Below are 23,620 nucleotides of genomic sequence, written 5' to 3'. Positions count from 1 at the left end.
ATGAAGGAGAGTAAAAATCTCATTCATTTGCTCCTTACCAAGCCATGGTGCTGTGCTGCTGGCTTAATTTACTCCATGATATAGTTTTTTGAAAAAAGAAAGTCCAGGTGGCTAAGCAATTTAATTTTGTGAAACCCTGTTACAGGAATGTTTATTAAATACTTAAAACTGTTTCATGACCATTAAATGAATTAAGTTCTGTAATTATAACATTTACATCTACTAAAATTACATCATGCAGGACCTCCACATCATAAGCTTACATCCTGGAACTCCTTTGTCCTGGGAAGTAAAAAATCCATATTTCAGTTAAAATGCTTTGTATTCCATAGCTTTTATTAACTTATGTGATTTCTACTAAGATTATGTAATTCAATAAGATTTAAATATTTATGCATTTATATGCTACTAAAATGTCTTTACCATTTGGGAAAATCCTTATGTCCCATTCTAGGAAGATATCGTATTTCCTTTTCAGATACTCCTCCATATTATTAATCCTCATCAATTTATGAAATTAAAAATAGATATTAACATCTGTGAATAATGGAAAATTTCAGTGTAAACTTGCACTGTTCTCCCTGTTTGAATACAAATTACTTTTGGTAAAATACAAAAGCTGTTCATTGGTAGAAACATAGCCCTTGCCAATTTGCCTCTAGGAATAATTTCTCTTTTAATGTGATTTCTTTGGCATCAAGCACTCTCAGGAGAGGCACTGTACTGAGATTTTGATCAAACATGCAAACTGGAATTTCTGGGCATTCTTTGGACTTCCTATATGTGATATAATGTAGTGGCAGTATCATTAAATGTCTATTTTACCTTTTAAAATAAAATTAAACTGTTTTGTTTTTCAATTCAAGGGGACTTATCAACAAAGAAAATATTCTTTCTGGATTCAACAATCCTGACGATTGTATTTTGAACACTCAGGAAGTCGAAAAATTGCATGAAAACACTTCCGGTTATATTGGAGAAAGGAGCAAACCTAAACGTCAGAAATCCAGTACTAAACTTTCTGAGCTCAATGAAAATCAAGATGGTATTGTGGTAAGTGAATATGTCTATAAAATGAATATGTCTATAAAATTTTTACTTAGAGCCAGTTAGGAAATAACACATCGCTTTTCTTTACTTTGTAAAAAAGTTAAAAGTAATTTCAGTCTTTGAGTTTCACAGAATTAAAGAATATGAGTTCTGGAGTTCTGAGAGAGACCTTAGAGGTATTGAGTGTGCACATTTGTATTTCTCTTTAACAAATATAAAAATTTAGGCCAAGAAATACTGCATTCTACCATAGGAACAAGACACAGCACACACTTTAATTTCTGTGTTATTTAAATTGGTCTGATTTTTATGTCATTTTTTAAAACATTTTTAAACTTTATTTTTGGAGTAAAATTGCCCAGAAAGCATTTTTCCTTATTTATTTTCTTCTATTCTATTTGTTCTTGTCTATGTAAGTATGCAAAAGAAAAAAATTAGTAAGTGAACTTAAAGTGAGCTGAAAGAAATACATAGGGAAAGAGGATCAGCTTATATTTGTGTGCAGAAATCTCTTCATGTTCAGAAATTTAGTTTAAAATCTATATTCTGTATTTTCTTCCAAATTAATCAGAAACAAAAAGAAATCAATCCCCTACACAGTTGCCTTAGACCTGAGTCCTGGATCATTAATTCCGCATATAGTATAAGTTTTACAAGTGGTTTAGTCAATAACTAAATATTTATTTGGTGTAACTCTCACTATTCATCATCCTTTTTCCTTTAGTTTCCCTAAAAAGTGAGAACCAAGGTCTGGCTTTTTAATTTTAAAAAAGATAACAAAAACCCTAGAGATAAATTTTATAATATAACATGAACTGGAATCTCTAATAAAAATAGGCAATATCCATTCTTACTATTTGGTTTGAAAATTCTTTGATGTACTTTGATCAGTTTTTAGCTCCATGCTGGGTTTTTCATACATTTAACAAAATTTATGGGCCACCTGTTTTCCCATTGTCTATTTTTGCACATGCTCAGAGAAGATTCCCAATTTTGTCTTAAGTGAAAATTACATAAATGCAAATCTAGGAGAAAACACATTTATGTGATTTTTCTCTCAAAATGTCTTGATCCTTAGTTTCTAAGAGTAAACTGATCAGCTGGAATGGACAGAAGTAATCACCCACCTCAGACTCGTGTCTGATACAGTTCTCGAAGAAATTAAGCTTTGGAATCAGTACGCATTAACTATTTTTTAACAATGATGATTTAATTCTTTTTTGTTAAAAGTAAGTATTTCAATAAAATAAATTATACTAGCTTCTTTTTAGTTCTTTATTTGGCCCACGATTTACTTATCAGCCAAAAAGAGATATCTGGGGACTAAAAGTCTAAGACTTGGCTTTAGAGCTTAAAAAGAATGTATTTCTCAGTCTGAATCCCTTTTTGTATTAACTTAACCCATTAATAATTTTTTTTCCTCTTGGAATAATATCTTAAGTTAGTTAGGTGGTAATAATTAACAGAAGTGGAAAAATACATTTATTCCTTAGGATATATGTTGACTGATAAAACTATAAACATAGTTACTGTTTAAAAACATGCGGACGGAAGATCCTAATTCCATTGGGTCTTTTTTATGGGAAAGGATTTACCTCCATCCCAGTTGCCAGTTTCCGCATTCCAGGACTGCGTGTCACATGTTAACATAAGTGAGCTCAGTGGACCATGTCTTTGCTGCAGTGAATAATTTAAAACCTTGCCGACATAACTTAGAAGAAAAACTTCCTCAACTGTAAAGCTGAGGGTATTCTCAGAGATCTTTTCTAACTCTCATATTCCATGAATTTTCAACTCTAATCTTCACAAGTAACCACGAAGCAGAGAGCCAAGAAGCACCACAATGGCTAGTATTTAGACTACATCCTGAAAGTTATCCTCAAAAGCCTTTCCCTAGCCCACTTCAAGTTCTTTACACTCTGACCAAACATTTGTTTCTATAGCTTAAATATATATATATATACATAATCATATGCTTTCTATGTGGAAGGAAATATTTTAGATCCTGGGAACACAGTAGTGAGAAAAACAGAGAAAAATCCTGCCTTCATGGAGCTTACATTCTAGCAGGGGAAAGAGATGATGATCAAGATAAATGACAGATCAAGATAAATGACTGTCCAGGGGATGGGCACACTTGTCGTGCAGTACAAAGACAATTTATATAACCAGAGCATTTGTACCCCCATGATACTATGAAATAATAAAAATTTTAAAAAAGATAAATAAAGCATAAAGTCTATCAGATAGTGATAACTACTAGGAAGCAACATCAAGCAGAGAATGGGACAGGAATCGTGCTGGAATGCAAGGGATGCGATTTTACATGGAGTGGTCAGAGAAGACCTCCCGAGAATTTGACATCTGAGTGTCAAGACCTAGAGGAAGTAAGGAAGGGAGCCACGCAGACAGAACCACAGGGACAGAGGCCCTGAGACAGTCATTTGTCTGAAATGTTCGAGGAACCACAGAGACACCACTGTGGTTGGAAAGAGTGAGCAAAGTACAAAGGTAATGGGGAAGAGGGCAGATTAAGTAGGTTCTCATCGATCATTGTAAGGACTCTTCCTTTATTCTGGGTGAGATGAGAAGCCATTGGAGTGTTCTCAGCAGAACAGTGATCTGACTCACTTAAATTTGATGTGACTACGGTGCTGAGAACAGACAGTGAGCAGGCGGGGACAGAAGCAGGGACACCATTTAGGAAGCCATTGCAGTAATCTAGGTTTGAGATGCTGACAGTTTGGGCTGAGATGATACTTACAGCCCTGAAGGCTGTACGCGGTGCTGTGTTAGGGGGCGCTGTTCCCATCAACTGAAACCTGAATGGTTGTTCCCGGCGTTACGCACTGCAGTGCTCACGAGGAAGGGGGTGAGAAATGGATGTATTCTGGATGTGTTTTGAGGATAGAATTGACAAGATTTCCTGACAGATCTGATGGGGGGTATGAAAGCAATAGAGAAGTCAAAGATGATTCCAAGATTTTTGGTCTGAGCAACTAGGAGATTGGTGTTGACAATTCCCTGAGATGAGGAAGACAGTGGAAGTTGTGGGAATGATAGCCTCAGTTCAGTTTGGGACACGTCAAGATCAAGCTGCCCGTTAGACATCTAAGTGGAGATAGGAGAAAGGCAATTGGATTTCTGGGCCTGGAGTTTGGGGAGGACGTCCTGGCTGGAGATACAAACGTGGGAGTCATCAGCATTATAAATGATATTTAACACCAATCCACCGGCTGAGATAACCAAGGCAACGAATATGGACAGAAAAGAAAAGTGGCCCATGCCCAGGGCCCTGAGGCACACCAACATTTAGAGGACAGGGAGATGGGATGCCAGCAGGGGAGACTTAGGAAGAAGCAGCCAGAAAAGTAGAAGAAAAACGAGGTACGTTTGGTGTCTTGGAACCCAAGTAACCAAGAGCTCAAGGAGGAAGGAGAGCCAGATGATAGGCCAGATAGAAGACTGAAATTAGCCAAGCGGAGCTCCCTGGTGATGCTAGCAAGAACAGTGGTGGGAGGTAGGTGGGAGCAAAAGCCATCTTCAAGAGATGATGGCTGGGGAGTAACTGGAGGCACGATGACCCTGCTGGCCCACAGCACAAAGGGGAGAATATGAGGTAGACCTGCAAAAACATCTTCAAGATGTGGTGCCTCTAAATCTGGACTTGTCTAGGTATCTTCTTTCCCCTCGTCCCTCTGCCCCTCAAGGTTAGCGTGACCATCAGAGGCAGGGAGACTATAGATAATTCAGAGCTCAGAAATCAGCGGCAGTGAGGTACGAGTCGGGGCATGAGGCCGCTCCGCTTTATCTCTGATTATTTCCACAATCCCAATGTCCCCGTCCCTTCAACCCTGAGCTCATAGCTGTGCCCACCCGTCTCTCCCGGAAGAAAGTCTTATCCCCTGCTTCACCTTGAAGAGATGTCTACATAACGTAGACAGCTATGTTAATCTGGAATTCAAGGGAGAGAGAAATAAGTAAGTTTGGAGGTCTTTGGCACACAGTTGGCATATAAAGCCTAAGACGAGATAAGCTAACACCTAGGGAGTAAGCATACAGGGTAAAAAGAAGGGTCCAAGGATTGAGCTGTGACATATACCAACATTTAGGGGGTAGGCAGATGAGGAAGTACTATCGAAAGAAACTAAGATTGGATTTGAGGCAAGAGAAAATCAGAAGAAAGAAATTGGAGTAGGGTGTGAGCAATAATTTCAGATATATCTAGCTACCCTACAACTACCTGGATGGAGCTATTTTGCTGGGAAGAGGGGACAGAAAAGCCTTGTTAGGTGGGTTCAAGAAAGCATTGGAGGAAATTAATTGGTTACTACAAATATGGAAGGTCTTCGAACAGGTTTTGCTCTACAGGGATGGAGAAAAACAAGGTAGCAGCTGGGGAGTTTCCGTACAGCCATTTTGTTTTTCACTTTCAGTGCAGTATTCGATAAATTCCATGAGATATTCAACACTGCCCTACAAAATAGTCTCTCTGTTAGATGATTTTGCCCAACTGGAGGCCGAGGTAAGTGTTCTGAGCACGTTTAAGGTAGGCGAGGCCAAGCTATGATATCTGGTGGGTTAGACATATTAGATGCATTTTTGACTTACAGTATTTTCACCTTAGAACAGGTTTATCAGGACACAGCCCCAAGTTGAAGAGCATCTGCACCTGGTGTGTCATTGTAGTGGCCAGGCCTGGAAGCCACATATGTCACTTCTCGCATCCCACAGAGAGAAGTCAAGTCACGTGGCCATATCCAGTTGCAAGAGAGGCTGGGAACCGTGTTGTCCCTGGGCATATAGCTACTTGGTTGCCATGGAAGAAACCTATAATGGGTGTGGGTGAACAGCTAGCAACCTCTTCCTCAGGCGTCCTTTGTAAACCAGTAGTTCTTTTTGAATATGGATCGGCTTATACAGTTTGAAGCAGTAAAACAGAAAATGTACAAAAGGGTACAAAAAGGAATTCAAATATGCCATTAATCCTTTGTTAATGAGACTCTAGGAAATATTCTTCTTCTGTTAGAGCTCAAGGTTAGAATAATGAACCTGTTTTGACTAGCAGTGTTCCTGTATCTTTCAGATTGAGCTGTTTGTATATTAAGAGAAGGCATTTTTTTTTTTAGCATCCTCTACTAAGGCTTTGTCAGCGTTTTACAGTTTTAGAAGATGAATTTGTTTTTACTCCAAGTGCTTCAGTCAGTGGTCAGACAGGTTTTGAGCCTAGCTTTCCATGCCAGCATGGGGGGAGGGGGTGGATTAAAAATAAATTCCACAGTCTAAAGCTAACTTTATCAAGCTTTTTGCTCTTTTAGATTTGAGGTTATTTTTATAATTAAGGAGGGTGGTTTTTAAAATTCAGTTCTTTCTGACACCCAAAAATTATCAAAATCAATTACATCATAATGAATCTGTTTTGAAAGTTACACATAGGCCGGGCGCGGTGGCTCACGCCTGTAATCCTAGCTCTGGGAGGCCGAGGCGGGTGGATCGCTCGAGGTCAGGAGTTCGAGACCAGCCTGAGCAAGAGTGAGACCCCGTCTCTACTAAAAATAGAAAGAAATTATCTGGCCAACTAAAAAATATATATACAAAAAAATTAGCCGGGCATGGTGGCTCATGCCTGTAGTCCCAGCTACTAGGGAGGCTGAGGCAGTAGGATCGCTTAAGCCCAGGAGTTTGAGGTTGCTGTGAGCTAGGCTGATGCCACGGCACTCACTCTAGCCCGGGCAACAAAGTGACACTCTGTCTCAAAAAAAAAAAAAAAAAAAAAAAAGAAAGTTACACATAGTAGTTATATGAAGTCAAAATTTTATGGACTATAGACTAGGCTTTATCTGTTTTAAAAAATTGCATGAAGCAGGTTCATTAAATTAGACTTAAAGTCATAATTCTTTGATTTTTTTAAAAAAAAGTTACCTGTTACCTTTAAAAGATACTAAATTTTAGATGAGTAATTAAAAGTTAATGCAATAAGACATTTCTACAAGAATCCTACTACTTCAATCTTTAATAAATGAGAACATTTATGGACTACTCTTCCCACACCTAGAGAGGTATGTTTGTGACAGAAAACAGTTCAAAACCTTCAAAAGACACGAGTCAATATTTTCTTGTAAGACAAGTCCTGTTAGCAACTGTAGCACATTTGGAAGTCCAGTAGCTTCCTTCTCATACAATGGAAGCTTCTGCATTTCAGCATATCCGACCTGTACGTCACATTTTCCCCTGCCCCCATCTCAGCGATGTGGGGAACTTACTGATCTATTTCTTTATCTTAATCTTTCCTCCCTAAACCTTAGACAAAGGATGGAAATTAGAATTTATAAAACGTTTTGGGCCCAAGGCAAAAGGTAGTTTTGTTATTGTATTCATAGATCTCTATGCCCTTGTTTCCTTCTGAAAAAACTGGAATACTTTGCCAGTCCTAACACATTCATCAGATGTTCCTTATTTCCAAAAGGTATAAGTGCAACACAACTGCTTTAGCAAAGGAACACAGTGTATTTGCGTGCTGTTTTAGTAAAACCAGACAATGAATATTCAGCAGTCTCGGATGTGTGAAGAAACAACATGACAATTAGAATTACTGGAAAACTTTACAGAGGAATATCGAATAGTATTGAAAATCAACCTTCATGAATTACATCTATAAAACCTCAGATCACTGGAGAGTTCTTAAACATATGACTGAAACATTTAAAAAGTAGGTAGGGAGTTAAACAAGTTAATACTCATTTGTTTTAACCCTAGAGATCAGGTAAGCTTTCTAACATCTCATAACTGCTTTCTGCAAAGCTTTCTATTGTGTGACATAACTTTTTTCTATAATTCCCAAAACTTACATGAATTATATTTTGGTTCCTTCTGTTTAGGAAATAATCAGTGTTGTAACTGAAATATCCCTAAATTTACATAATGCTATTACGGTTTATTTTCTGTTCACTCTTATTCTTTCTGAAGATTTCTTAGCCTCTGAAAATTTTCGTTTCTTCTAAGGTAGTCATTTATGTGTAATTATAAAGCTGTCATTTCTTTGACACAGTTTTGCAATGATCTGAAGATAGAGTGTGCTCTCCCTTGGAATTCACATTTCAGACCTTTAGGAAAACCTAATACTATTGCGCTAGATCTTACACCAAAGATTTTGATAATCTTTAGTGAAGATCACCAATGGGAACAAAGATTCTTTGTCATAGATACATCCCTCTTTATCAGGAAGGACACATTCAGGTAATAAGAGCTACTATGCTTAGTGTAATGGAAGCCATTTTATAGAGGCCTCTTCTAACTCAAACTTCAGAAGTATAAATATAATTGAATGTTGTCATAATTTTTTTATTTCTCAGATCCATTCTAAAATTGTGTAAATCATCTAAGTGTGTAAATTGATGCTCAGTATCCTAATGGCAGATACAAACTCTGTCTAGTTCTTGGGACATGTCTTCACTGTGGACAAAGAGCAGTAAAATAGTTTCCTTGGAGATTTGGTAGCTTTAGAAGCAATAACATCAACAACAACTAATATTCATTATTCGGAAGCTTTACATGTGTTATTTTGTTTACTCCTCATTGCAACCCTATGTTAACTATGGTTGCCATCTTAATTTCCCACATGAGGAAACTGAGGCTCAAGTAGAATCACACAGTTGACAAATGATGGAACTAGAATTCTAAACCAAGCATTCTGACTCCAGAGCCACCATCATAAATATTATGTTATGCTGTACCCTTTTTTTCTGTTCTTTGATGAAGCCCAGAGTATCAAACTGAGAATTCTAGACCCAACTTACATGGAAAAATAATTCATCTATTTACCAAGCAAAAGATTAGTTTCCTACTCTAATTAAATATTTATTTTGTGGAGATTTTTGTACATGCCAATTTTATGGGATTGTTGTGAACCTTAATCAGATTTATTTTGTATGTTTTTCGTAATGGAAGGTTATCAATATGTAGATGAATACATGTTGATTCAATATATGTTCTTTATTTTGATGGCACAGGATGGGTGGGTTATGCTTAACATCCTTTTAATGCAGATAGGAATCTCTGAGTTCAATCTGGGTTTTGCTATGTTGAGCTACAAAATATAAATAATACCTAACAAAGACATTATAGGGCCCAATGACCATTTCTATAATATTGTCAGGTATCTTCTTTGTTAAAAGGATGATAAAACTCAATATGCAAATTTATATAAGCAGTATTTAATAAATTCATAATTTTACTAGTGTGAACAAAGATAGAAATATGAGGACTAGGATTAGCCTATATTTATATATTATCTGATTATTCTATTTTAAAGAAAGGGGAGGGTCTGCTGTTACAGATTTCTTACCATTCCCATTGGGCACCAATAATTGTTCTGTTACAGAATATGGACAGTCTCAGTTCTGTACAGTCTCAGGAGAGGACTGGACCTGGTGGTGTTGAACGGATGTCTGATGAAAGGTAATTTTAGAATTTTCTCTTCACATTGTTTGCAAGGGTATGAAAAGATATTTTTTCGTATAATGCAATGTGAGTTTATAAAAACTAAAAAGAATGGAATTAATGGACCTATATGTTTACCAACAGTATTTTATAGGAAGGAAAATGTTTAGAAGATCTACCGTGGTACTATTGAAGGCAAATAATGATAGTTATGTCTGTTTTTGTTTCTAGTTTTGTATTATTTTGATTAATTTTGTTCTGTTTTTTGAAGTGTATAAGAATTTCATTTAGAGATATTCAACCTACTTTTAAAATAAATGAAATCGTATCAATGAATAAAAAGCATTGTTATAAAACAAATGGACATTTTATGATATTTGCTGTTGTTTATAGCAAAGAAAATGAAAAAGATGGCGGATATACCCAGCATTTTGAGGTGAGTACCCAACAAGAATATGACCGTGATGGGTCAGTTCATGCATTCTTGACTATACATGTGCAATATGATTAGCCTGTCAATATAGCATAATAAGATAAGTAGCAATTAGGTAGTGAGACTGTGATTGGTTAGAAAGGCAAATAACCTAGACCTACAGATTCCTTGAGAAATCTTAAAAATTCCATTATTTTGCTTTGCAAATTATTTTGCTTGTGAAGATAAACATTAATAGCATGGGGATTTCTCTTTAGATTTTCTGTAAAGTAAACAAAACAAAAAGTCAAAGCTACTTGTTTGATTTCCATGATTTGATACATTTTTTTCTAAGTGACTGAAATATATAGGGAGTGAGTTTTAGTGGCTCTGTCACAGGATTAGCTCATTAATTTCCAAATTAACACAAATTCATTATTTAATACAATTTTTTTTTTTTAGTTTTGTGTCTCAAACAGAAAAAATTCTCTAACTCCCTTACATCGCCTGTATTTTCAAGTTCCATTTACATTCGGGACTTCCCTGCTGTCCTCTCAGGACATCCCCACACGGACCCAAGTGTTTGGTTTCCCTGGCTCCCAACTCCAGCTTCCGTGCAGTGTGTGAGCCTCATTTTTAATTCGTGTCTGTGTTGATGTACGGCCTCCAAATGCTTCCAGCTCTCCCTCCAATCTTACCAGTTTTGTTTTTGACAAAAATTAAAGCTTTTTTCAACCTATTCTTAAATTCTCACTCTCAGTATATTAATTATATAGAGAATGCTCCCTCCAACCCACTGATGCTTAATCCTTGTCACTCACTGGCCTAATTCACTGATGAATTTATTCAGTGACATACATTAAATCCCACTGCATACAGGTGCTGTGCTAAGGAGCTGCAACTTAACCGTAGCCACAGTTCATGCCCCCATGGAGTTTTACAGTCCCACAGATTAAGAATCAGAAAGCTATGGGCCTTTTTCTTAGAAAATTGTACTCTCACGTAAAATCTTGCAAGAATTGCCAGAAATTAATGACCACCCCCCATGCACACACTCTAATACTGTCCCTATAAACAGTTCCTATTTCCTCCATTTGATTCTTTTCATGTATACTGCTTCATTAACCTAGCCAGAAGGAGGAGAAGGCCTCCTCTTTCTGACTTCACAGTTTCTGGGCCACTTTTTTCATCTCTTATTTCCAACTCATTTGTGCTTCCTTCCTTGGGACCGAAGGCAGCAAGCTGACACTCTTTCCTTGTCTCTAGACACCTTTTTTAAAAGCACATTTCCCCCATGATAGTGATTTTTTTTTTTCTTATTTCATCCTTTCTCTGCTGTCTTCCTCCATTCATCTGCCATCGAACATTATTTTAAAGAAAATCACTCTCCTGGAGAGATCTTCTCAGTTCTTCCCTTTTATGCCTGTTATCTTTTATGAGATACGAGAGAACAGAGTAACTTTTGTGGAAGGACTTCATAACATTAACTCAATTGCGGGTGGCACCAAAATTAAATTCATGCCGGACTCAGTTTGCCTTGGTCTTTTTAGGGACAACTCCCATGGCAGTGGATGAATCAGTGGGGAAATAATCTCAAATCCTCCTTCCATGTGCCAAGTCCTGTTCTCACATCTGTCACCCATGTATAGCTACCAATCAGGACCCAGCCCACTAAGGCATTCACTATTAATAATCATTGTCGTCATGACAATTTCAGTTAGGATATAAAATTAGGTGGTGAGTTAAAATCTAGACTAAGTTCTCCATGTCACCTTTCTATCACAACTGCACCAAAGAAGAGTAAGACATCACGCCACAGATTGGGATTATTTCTATTCATGAAGCCAGGTGTTTCTTTCATTGAAAGAAATGTATTTTATTCTTCATGAAAAACTGTGAAAAGATCTACTTTCCCTTGTTTCACTGTGTTGTAAAACTCTTACTTTTCAATACATGTAGCACTTCCTAAAACTTACTATAATAATACCACCCAAATAGTTAATCTGGTTTTCTGGTAAAATGGCAATAATCCCTAAAATTCAGAGATGAAAATAAGTCTAAACTTTGGTTACCCCTCCTAGAATTCTGTTTAACCAGTATTTACTTTGTTTCAAGTCTACTATAGCATCAGATTGAGATGCCAGAATTTTTTACATGCCCACTTTGAAAAGGTGATATAATGTTTCCAATTTCATTTTCCATTAAGATAAATTTTGTCCTTATTAATATTGTCCTTAAAAATTCTCCTTGTGAACATAGATAACACAACAAATGACAGCTCCTGGGGAAAGGTGATTTTTTTTTTCTTTTCTTTTCTTTTCTTTTCTTTTCTTTTTTTTTTTTTTTACTAGTATTTCCATTAGAATGAGGAACAATAATTTTCAGCCTCAGAAATGCTCCTTAGAGGCATATCTTAGGTCTGCTTCTCAAAGGCAGGTGAAGGCACAACTATGACTTTATTTTTAAATAATCAGTTTGCGGCCTTAAATGTGTTTTATTGGAAGGCATGTGGTGAAAGTAAACATGAGTTTATCCCTTTGTGTCATGTCATCTTAATTTCTTTTAATTATGCAACTAATCTTATCCAAAAACAGGTTCTACTGAGATCTCAGATGTGCATTAGTCAATGATGGTTACCCATTTCTATTTCATATGAGTTTCTTATGTGGTTTGAATTAAAATTTGTTCAGTGACTGGCAATGAAAAAAAAAAGTTAAGGGTCACTTCAAAATGCCAAAAATTAAAGTACGGTTTCTTCAGGTAGGTTCTAGAAAGGCTGACATTTTAATAAAATACCCTGTCTAGGCTGTATAAAACAACACAAGGAAGAGCCTAGCACATTGTTCCCTGGGCATGCAGAATCTAGAGTCTTTGTTCTTTTGTTTGTTTTTAAACTCTCTTAACAACTTCAGGCATCCAGAAGAGAGATCATCCTTAAAACTAGCAATTTCTAGATTCTAAAAGATATCACTGAAAATGCAGATTTTCAGAGTTCTGTTTACTGTGGAGTTCATACCTTATGCTTGAGTGCAATTCCTTCTAATAAGTTATTTCCTATTATGAAAATATCTTATGCTTCTGTACGAAATTCAGAATATTAAAACTATAATCTTACAGTGAATCTTTTTGTCAAGAGAGAAAACAATTATTAACTACAAATGAAGGTATTGCATTATCTGGGAGAGCTCATTTTATGTCAGAATTATAAGGTCAATAAAGTGTTAAATTCTTTCAAGATATTTTTACATTCTTTATGCTTAATAAGCCTACTGCTTAAGAGAGCTTAAAAGCATACCTTTGATAACAAACAAGACATTCACAATAAACCAAAGACTATTTCCCTTTTTCTTATCCTACTTCAAAAAAAAAGAAAAGAGGAGCAGGAGAAAGAAGACAAGTCTTTTTTCAGTCAAGACTGAGAATTAATATTAGTTATCACAAGATCTCAAGTGCAGGTTTTGATTTGCCCCGAAAAGGTGAATTTCTGAAATATCCCCATAACAAATATTTATGAAATGGATGACTATTATTTCAACTTCACCTTATTTCATGGACGCTTCAAGACTTTGTTATTGGTTTTAATGTTAGAACTGGAAAATTTTAATAGCTCTATTTATTTAGATTCACTTCTAATTCAATCCAATTGCAAAAGGCTAATGAAGCTTTGCAGTCCACATGGATTTTAAAAATTGGTTATGTCCATTTTCCTTTACTGTCAGCCCAACCAATAAATGTTTCTAGTTCCATGTGTTTCTTCTGTGAACACTGTGGTTTCCTCCTGTGCAAACTGCATGTCACAACACACTCTCTGATACTGTCATTCCCGGCTCTGGTGAGCCATTAACTAGGCCACTTACCCATAATCCTGTGCAGGGAGGGAGAAGGGATGGAACAAAAATTCACCAACTATTCCAAGCCAGGGAATGAGCAGGATCAATAAAGTCTGGAAATATTAGTAGAAAAAGGCAGGCCCAACTGGACAGGGACATGTCTTGACCTGAATGTGAAACGTCACTTGAAACCCCAAAAGAGCTGTCTCCATATTTGCTCCCTAGCACCGTGTGTTTTTCTTTTATAGCATATGTGACAGTTGGCACTTGTATGTTCAATGTCTCTCTTCCTCACTAAATCCCCTGTCTTGTTTGCTCCTCATTCCAGTGCCTTGGACATAGTATATGTTCAATAAAAACTTGCCTAATGAATGGGAAAGCAAAGTAGGGTATAAATGGAAATAGCACTTTTTACAGTTTCTATCAGCTGTTTTATACATGCTTTTTGTTTAATCCTCACAACAATCTTCCAAAGTCTTGTTCTTGTATTATGGGGGAAAAAGCTAAAGTTAAATTAAAGAGATTTACTCACTGAAAGCCTCACAGCTAATAAAGCTGATATTTAAACTTGGGTCTCTGCCTCCAAAACCCACCCTAATCTACCATATTATATCGTCTCACCTAAGAGCCAAACACTTAGTTTAATCTCAATACACAAATATTTAGTGTGTCTGCGTATAGAATAGCATTGTTGACAAGGGTTTGGTGTGTCGCATCACAACGTAGGGATCTCTGAGTGGAAAGTTGTGAAATTAATTTATTCTCCGATTTAACTGAAGATCTTAGACATATAAACAATAAAAGGTGAAACCAAAAATATCTTTGTCAAGAGAATGCCCTTGACATTTTAACCTTAATGATCTGGAAGGAGAATCAGACAAGCACGTAGACAACATTCGCAGTGCTGTGTGATACGCGCTGTTGGTGTGGAACGACCTGCCAGTGCCTCCCCCGCCCTAGACTGACATTTGAAACCAGAGCAGTTTTCATGCTAGGATTTTGCTGCAGAGCCTGAAGAGCTTCACCAGGGGCGGCCACAGAGCAACATCCTGGCACAAATGTGCACAAAAAACCATCCGCCGCCCACTCTGCAACCCCAGGCAGGGCAGCCACGTGAGGTTCAGAGACCAGCAGGGCCAGAAATTGGGACTCGGGCTTCTAGGAGCAGCGGGCGAGTGAGGGACAACCTCAGGGACTGATCAGAGCACAGCAGGATCAAGCACAGCAGAGCCAAGATACACATGTATTTCCTGCACGTGTATTTCCAGGTAGGGCAGGTGTTTGCTGTGCCAAGTGACTGTTTGCTGTGCCAGCTACGTCCATGGCTGTGCCAGCTGGTACAGGTTTATGGAGGAGGGATCTCTCCACTGCTGTGCCAGAAATCAGCCAGGAAGTCCAGAAGCTCCCATGAGTTAACATAGGTCTATAGTATGAATGATGCCTCATTATATGTGGCCCAGTACCCATCCTAAACACTCATTTATGGTGGCCCTAACTGCCCTTTGCTGGACTCCAGCTACAATGACCGCGTTGTTATTCCTGAATCATATAAAAATGACCGTGCCTCAGGGCCTTTGCACTTGCTTTTCGTCTTCCTGGAATGCTCTTTCTACAGATGGTTCACTTTCTAACTTCCTTCACATTTCTGCTCATGTCATTTGATCAGAGTGACCTTCCCTGAACACTCAGTATAAAGTAGAAGACCTCAACCCCTACCCACCATCTCTCTCATCTTGCTTTATTTTTCTCCATAGTCCTAATGTTTTTATTCTTTGTTTATTAACTGTCACCTTCCTGTAAGATTCATTAGGACAGAGACTTTATTGTGTCCACTACACTTCCCCCAGCATCTAAAAACCTGTCCAGCACCTGGTAGGTGTTCAGAAATCATTTCTTTTGAATGAATAAGTTTTATCTTTGTATCTCTAGCACCTGACAAATGGGCAGCCCTATTATGTAATATATATTTATATAATATGTAAATAAATAGCAGCCTAGCATAATAGATATTGATATACAATATAAATACATAGTACGTAGCCCAGCATGTGCTCAGCTGACACCCTCGTTATCGACCATGCTCCCTTCCTGTCCTAAGGGCCGGCCACCCGGAACCTCTTCTCTTGCTGTGACCAAGCATGCCCTGCTCTGACACCTGCCTTTGCACTTGTCCTTCCTCCTTCCTTCTGTGTGAAGGACTCTCCTCCCCGGCCGCTGTGACCCACACCTATCTCCTGCCACGTCAGAGTTGCTGTTGCTGATTTATGACAGATACACTAGTGGGTCTTTTTGCTAATATTCTTTCATAATGCATTTAAAATATCGTTCCATCCTTTGACGTAATATGGTTCACCCTGAATTGTAGCTGTATGTGCCTTGTCCAATTCCTTTCTCCAGTAATTTTGAGGCGTGGTAGTGTTTGACTCATGAGTCTTCGTACGATGCCAGATAACAGGAAGAGCGATGGCTCCTCAGCCGAAGGCCCAGGGTGGTAAATGTCAGGGCCACACTCCAACCCAGCACTGCGGAGAGCAAACTCCATGTCTTCCCCATGGCATGACAGCTTGTATGACTGCATGTATGTTTCCCATGGAGAAAATACCATACTTTAAAATTGAAATCATATTTCTGTATTCTTCCCCCTTTTTGGTGTCTCTAAATGTAACAAGCATTATCTTTGTTGAGAAAATGTTTATTTACTGTATACATATTCTCTGTCTCTCTCTCTCTCTCTCATATACCCACTTGATTGGTAACTGACACTGTAACTTTTAAAAAGCTGAGCACCCAATTTGAGCATTTAACCCTGGTGCATGTAGGCTTTATCTCAAGGAAGAAATAATTTTTGTGACATAAATGCCTTATCTGATTTTTTCCCAGTAGGCAAACAGCATTTTTTTTTAAGTGTCTTAAAGCTCCAGATTTCCTTGGCGTTTCCATCTGACTTCAGTAGCTCATCATGACCTGATTGATGATATTTCATTGTATCCCAAATGTGAAGAAAATACTGGTTCTCATGTATCATTTCATGGAAATATAAGAGTAAAAGCCCTGTCTATTCCCCTGGTGGTTTCAAAGTGGGTTGGATAGCTATTACAAGTAGCTGGAAGTCTTAAGTAGTGCTTTATTTTAAGCATAAGAACATTTCTCATACATTAATGCAATCATTTATGATTTCCAGATGTTTTTAGTGCTTTCATTTAATAATATATTTGCTAAAATAAATTCCCAGTTACTCCCAAAGAAAATCTTTTGTACAGCTCTGCACTACTTGAGAAATATATTTGTGAGTAAACACTTCTACAAACATTTTTATTTATGATTTTATGTGAGAGAGGTAAGAGAGATAATGGTTGCGTTTACAAGATGTCAAGAGAGCAAGATAAAAAAAGAATTTCAATGTAATAGAATTACTTCCAATGCATTTTTTTAAAAACATAAAATCACTTAGCTTGCATATCAGCCTTTTGAGGAAGATTTTGCTATTCCCCAGATGTCCAAGCCTGGTGTAGGTGCCACCAATGAGCAAAACCAAGTGTAACTGAGTATGTAACATTCAGAGTAGATGAATAGCAGGAAAACAAGTGACCGTTGCATATTTGCAAGGTATAAAGTATGCATCACTGACTTGCCAGCTTTTGACTTTTGACTTAAAAAAAAGTCATGCTCCCTGTGTCATTTTGGCTCATTTCCAGAGTCTGTGTTCCTCACTGCTGGCTGAGCTGAGACGCCAAACCCCCGTGCCGTTTGAATTTGCGCAACAATGCTATAATACCCAGAGCTCCTCCATAAATAGTCTGTCCTCCCCATGCTCAGCAAGAAAACAACCGCAGGAAATCTGGGAATGTGCCGCTAGCCCGGCTTGATTGATCTAAGCCTGCAAGGCCAGCAGGGGAGAGTTCGCGTCCACAGCCTCTGCTCCTGGCTTGGCGGGACTGTTTACCTAAGGGGCAAGAAGTCTTAGCAACAGCAGTAGCTGGGGTTTGTTGTTGTTTGCAGTCGGCAGAGCCATACTCCTTTAAGAAAATACAAACTCCTTACCCTGCTTCCCGGCCCCAGTCACTAATCCTCACGACTGTCAGCTGCCTTATCAGGAAGAGCACCCCGAGGAAAGTTAAAGGAACGCAGATGGACGGTCGCTTTTTGCGTGCAAGTGGCCAGCTAGTGTCTGGGGGCATCAAGCCATGACTCTGATTTCCGCGCCGCGCGCATTAGCAGCTGTGCCTTGGGAGGTTTCGTGCAGAAGGAGTGGGATTGCTGCAGACATTTTTGGGTTTCGGTGAGTGGTAGGAATCTGGGGACACTGTGCTGTGATTGCAGGGCCCCAGGATGAAGATCCAGGAGCATCCCAGCATATCTGACACCAGACAGCAGAGGACTCAAGATGCCGATGACCAGCAGGAGAGCTTCGTCTCGGAAGTGCCCCAGCTGGACCTGCCTGCATTGTGTGGCGAGAAGAGCTGGGAAGGTAGGGTCGCCGACACTTGGCTGATTTAATATTGGAACAGCACATACCCATAGGAGCACAAACGCGGGAAGCATGTAACCGTGTGAGTATGTGGATAAGAGAGAGAGAGCTATGCATGCAGAAGTAACTACATTTCTAAACGACCGAAAATCCTTTATCTGGCATTGGAATATCTCAGGTTAAATGTCGCTGAGGGTAGGTGCAATCTGAGAAAGAAAATGTGCTTGCCCTTTTCATAATGTCACCTTGCAGTCCTTTTTAAATTCTTTTTAACTCACCAGGAGTGCTGATAGGTGTGCGCCTCCCCCCCACCCCCACCCCCAAGTAGTGCCAAGCACAGTGATAAAGGAGACTGTGCGTTTAGCATTTCTGCTTTCAGGGTCCCTGACCCTCCCTCTCCTACATGCCAGCCACCTACCCCCCTCAGTAAATCTCCTTCCCATTTTTCAAGAAACATTTTGGGTTTGCTTTGTTTCTATGTTTGTTTTTATGGATAGTTTTTTTTTTTTATCCCAGTTAGCGAACTTTAAGGGATTTGCTTATCAAAGAGAACACTGAATAAAAGCGCTTCTTACTGGAAGCCTGTAATACAGCGTTTTAGATTGGTTTTTCTAGAGACTTTCAGTAACTACATGAGAAATTTACTTGTGAGAAGAGGGTAGCTTTGTCAAAATTGTATTTCAGGGAGGAGATTGCAGCAGTTTTATCAAGCTGCTTAGTCTTTCATTATCCTCGTGTCTGCATGCAAACACGTATCAATGTATATCCAGCATAGATGCCCGTCTGCCTCTGTACAATATGTGTCTGAAGGTTACAGGAGGGAAACACGGCCCCTGATTTCCAGTACAGCAGCATGACAGGGCTTTGGCACAGGGTCACAGCTCTGGAAATCCTTTCAGAGCCTGGATTTCCTTGTCTTCCATTCCTCCCCCTTCTGCTCTTTTTTAAACTAAGAAGTACTTTTTTTTAACCAAGAAGTTATGTTAATGATCCTAGATCATTAATGATCAAGAGGTGATCTGAAAAAGACCACAAGGTGAAATGAAGTAACCTCTTTATGCTCCTGGCATCCAGGGATATAGGGGAAAAAAAACAGCAGATAAACTGCTTTTTATTCTAGTTTTCCCTCCTTGCAATCTAAGAAAACAAAGTTCTTTTTATATAAGTAGTCAGTGGGTCTGAGATTTTGTCAGATATTTTCAGCTCGCAGTACGTTCACTGAGCAAAGAAAATGTGGAGTTGTTTTGTTTTTAAGTTAAATGATATATTTCTGGGTACTGTTTTGTTCTTCTCTTGTTTTTGTGTACCTTGAAATAATCATGTGTTAGTTTTTCAATTCATACATTAAAAACAACCTGCTTCCACCCAAGAAAATGTCCCATAGGAGTCACTATTACCCAAATAAAAGAAAAAAGCCGTAATCAAAACAAATACTATATTTGGGTCTTAATGATAGTGTCTGCCATAAAGTTCTAGGTAAAAACTAGGATTTTTGGTCAGAATTCAAATTAGTCACACTATTTTCTTCTTCCTTCTTCTAAAATGGACTAAGTTTCTGATTATTTTTATCTTTATTAGTCATAAGTTTATAATCTCTCAGCACACTTCAATAGGCTAATGTAAAGCTGAAAATTCTAGAGTTATTTAAAGCCAATTAATAGTTTTCTTTAAAGTATTTCATTAATGTAAAGAACTTTCTTCCAGATAAATAGTAATAATATGATGGAGCCAACATTTTATTTTGGAAATCTAGATGGATTTTCTTTAAAAAGGTTATTGTAAAAATATACATTTCATTTCAGTAGGCTTGAGAATGTAAATTGTATTGTCTATGTAATTTATGAAATAACTTGCTTTGACTTTTTTTTTTTTTGGCAATTTCTCATTGGACTTGCATATCTTAAAAATCTGCATGGAATCATTTCAAGGCCATTTTGATCATTTGGTTACTGCTTTCAGTGACTTTTTTTAAAATTATGTATTTATTTTATCTTTACAAGTTAAATTATAACAGTAATATAGCCATAGGTATAATCTAACATAAAGGAATTTCTGCATAAAGGGTAGATCAAATGAGAGCAATTAAATCTGATCACTAAAGTATCACCTTTTTTATAGCTTCAATAAGACAGAAACAAAAAGGTGGTGGCTTTCCAGTAAGGAATAAACTTCATGCTAATGTAAGTTGTGAGTGTGAAACCCGTGCAACAAAATCTCTAAGTGAAGGGAATAATCGCCAAAACCCTGCGAACCAGCGTCCCCCTTACGGGCCTCCATGTGCTATAACCCCCCGCCTTTCGGCTTGGTGGCTCCTTCGTCACTCCCACACCATAGTGCACGCGCTCTGGTTGATGTGGGATCACAGACCATCAGGTGAGGGGTCCTTACTGCAAAAGCCAGTGCCAGCAGGCTGCTCACTACACACCGCCTCGCCACGTGGAAATGACGTTTCTGGCGTCTGGGGCTTACTATCAAGGAAGCAAAAAGGGACATGAAACTAATAATAGGTTCTATAGGCTACATAGAGTGGAACCCTCTCGGCATGAAGGTAGGATCAGAGTCTAATTATGCTTCCTGGCAGATACCAACCATGCTCTATCTTTTTTTTCTGTATGTAGCTATGTTTTAGGGCACATTCTTGATCTATTCACATGACCCTATCATTGTTGTTATTATTATTAGGGTTTCTAGTCTCCAAAGTTAAATGAATACACAAATCGAATTACAATTCTGTGTTATTTAAAACCTTCAGAGTTGCATAATTGGAATGTTCTCAAGCAGTCAAGTCATGTTGATTGAGGGGTACCATTTGTGGAAGTACTGAGGTTTAAATACTCAGCCACTTTATTTATCCTGGTGGAATTAAGTTTAAAAGGGCATTTTAAGCTGGGCACAGTGGCGCATGCCTGTAGTCCCAGCTACTCTAAGAGGCTGAGGCCAGAGGATTGCTTGAGCCCAGGAGTTTGAGACCAGTTCAAAATAGTGATACTTCATTCCAGAGGGGGCGAGGAGGCATTTTTAAAAGGGATAAAGTACTTTGTATATCTAACTCATCACTTACTGCTTATTGAAAACAACTTGGAAAGGAAATTCTCAAAAATATCATAGATAAGCAGGAAATCTTAAAAGATCTTCCAGCTAAACCTTCCCAACACACAGATAAGCTGAGGCCAAAAGAGGCAAAATAATGACTCTCGAAGTATTGAAGTCTCCTGACTTCTACGTGACATTTCTTTCTAAACAATACCAGTTGTATCACTGCAGGCAGTAAACCAAAGAGCCAGATTCCCTGGGTTCAAATCCTGTCTCTGCTGCTCAACTCGTTAGTAAACCTGTCTCAGTTTTGGCCTTAATTTCCCCGTCTTTACATAGGTATAGTAACAGCAGATAATAACGAACAATTGATATAGTAGCATCTGCTTAGTAAGTTTGCTGCAAGGATTAAAGGAGCTAAAATACGCAAAGTGCTCAGCGCAGTGTGGGCACAGTGTGGGCACATAGTAGGCACTATATGAGTGTTAGTTGTTATTATCTTCCATACATATTTCCAAGTACAGTTTCAGGAAAACTCAGCCTAAGTTTGCTTCCTTTGAAACCAGAGCCCAGTTCTACCCAGTGACCATGGATATGTCTAAACACAGATGTGAGGAATCAGTAATTACTAGGTCCTCTACACCTCTACGGATTACTGAGGACTAACCATGTCACACCAACCTCCACCTCCTTTCTTTTTGTTTTTTCTTTTCTTTTCTTTTTTTTTTTTTTTTTTTTTTTGGAGACAGAGTCTCACTCCGTCTCCTGGGTTAGAATGCAGTGGCATCATCATAGCTCACAGCAACCTCAAACTCCTGCGCTCAAGTAATCCTCCTGCCTCAGCTTCCCCAGTAGCTGGGACTATAAGGGCTCGCCACCATGCCCAGCTAATTTTTCTATTTTTTTTTTTTTTTTTTTTAGTAGAGACAAGGTCTCACTCCTGCTCAGGCTGGTCTTGAACTCCTGAGCTCAAGAAGTCCTCCTGCCTCGGCCTCCCAGAGTGCTAGAATTACAGGCGTGAGCCCAGCTTCCTTTGCATGAGGGAAATGGTGCATTTGAAAAGACCTCTGCTGGGCCTTTGACAGGGCCTTGATGACAGCCTTGTCAAGAGATGTGAAAGAGTTAGAAGACAGGTAGTGTCATGAATTAGCAATGGATCAACTAGCTGCACTTAAATGTGCAGATAAATGGATCAAAGTCAAGTCAAATGGGGGTATTATCATTAGGTAAAGCCCTCAGCCCTATCCTGTTCCACACATTTATTAATGATTTAAATAGAGCTGTTAAGGGCCTGCTTATTGACTTTGTAAATAGAGGCAGAGCAGATAAATGAAATTTAAGGATTAAATTTGTGATTGATAAAGCCGATTGCTAAGGTTCCTTCTAACTCTGATAGTTTGTATAAGACTATTCAGATAATTTAATAGGACTACCATTGTTCTAAGGTTAAATTTTGGAACGCTAAAGAAAATTTTCTAAAAGGATTCCCCCAGTAAAGAGCCCTCCCCGAGGAGGGCTTCCTTCTTTCTACATTCAGGATATGCGAGTACCTCTTAGCTCAGCTGAGGAGAAAGTTATGACATCATGCCAGGTAGTAATTGTTCTAAATAACATAGCCGGAAATGAAAGGTGGGAAACATCAGCTCCCTTAATGCTGTGCAGATTTCTTAGAAATAAATCATCTCGGTAGCAAATTTTCTTTTGTTTAGTCAGTGGGTGCAGCCAGCTAAGCAGAGAGTGGCTGTGTCCCAGTGACCACAGTAGCATTACTCAGAGATACATTGCCTCTTCCTGCCGTGAATTTCCTTTTTTCCATGTGTACTGTGTTGTGTGAATTAGAACTCCCCCAGGACCTATTCTTTTTTATTACTTAGGTAGCAAGCATACAGCTTTTATCTCTATTATTTGTGACCTGCTGTGATGTCAGCTGACCAGGTAGATTAATTTTTAATAGGGAGACATGTCGTACTCATGTCCAGAGTTCATTGTGACTAGACACACGACTAAAAGTAAAATCAGTGAACCCAAGGAATTTGGGTCTACAGTGAAAATGCACTTATTTTATCTGGTGGTTTAGGAAGACAGTCCCATGTGGAGCCTCACATCCTTTCTGTTTTCCCTTTGAATAATTTTCTCGCAATATTCTCTTGTCTCTTTCCTTGCTCTAGAATTACAGGTTAAAATATTTTCCAGACTAGCAATTGGGAATGGTCAGTGAATACATACATCCTCAAAACTGGCTCTCTAGGCAGGTAATGCAATTGGGCATTTTACGTACCACACTCTGCTTATTTAGTTCGTTCTTGTTTTTCTAGGTGAGTGCCAACTATCAGAACATGAGACAGCCTTGTATTTTTAGATCATTTCAAACTCGAACGGGAGAATAGT

The 23,620-nt window shown here is 38.4% G+C and overlaps 1 protein-coding gene across 9 annotated transcripts in view; it reads left to right on the top strand.

The window, feature by feature from the left end:
- The window catches only part of FAM13A (family with sequence similarity 13 member A), a 180,172-nt gene that overhangs the window by 136,714 nt on the left and 19,838 nt on the right, over positions 1-23,620 (top strand). For all 9 annotated transcript variants that reach the window (XM_045536820.1, XM_045536829.1, XM_045536823.1 and 6 more), the window contains 4 exons: positions 867-1,053; positions 9,431-9,507; positions 9,883-9,925; positions 18,052-18,199. In XM_045536820.1, coding sequence (XP_045392776.1) covers positions 867-1,053; positions 9,431-9,507; positions 9,883-9,925; positions 18,052-18,199 — 455 coding nt within the window. The remainder of the gene's footprint in view (positions 1-866; positions 1,054-9,430; positions 9,508-9,882; positions 9,926-18,051; positions 18,200-23,620) is intronic.

The sequence above is a fragment of the Lemur catta genome, chromosome 24 (genome assembly GCF_020740605.2).
Source record: "Lemur catta isolate mLemCat1 chromosome 24, mLemCat1.pri, whole genome shotgun sequence".
Taxonomy (NCBI): Eukaryota; Metazoa; Chordata; class Mammalia; order Primates; family Lemuridae; genus Lemur; species Lemur catta.
Note: the sequence above shows the minus strand (reverse complement) of the source record. Positions and strands in the feature narration are given on the sequence as shown.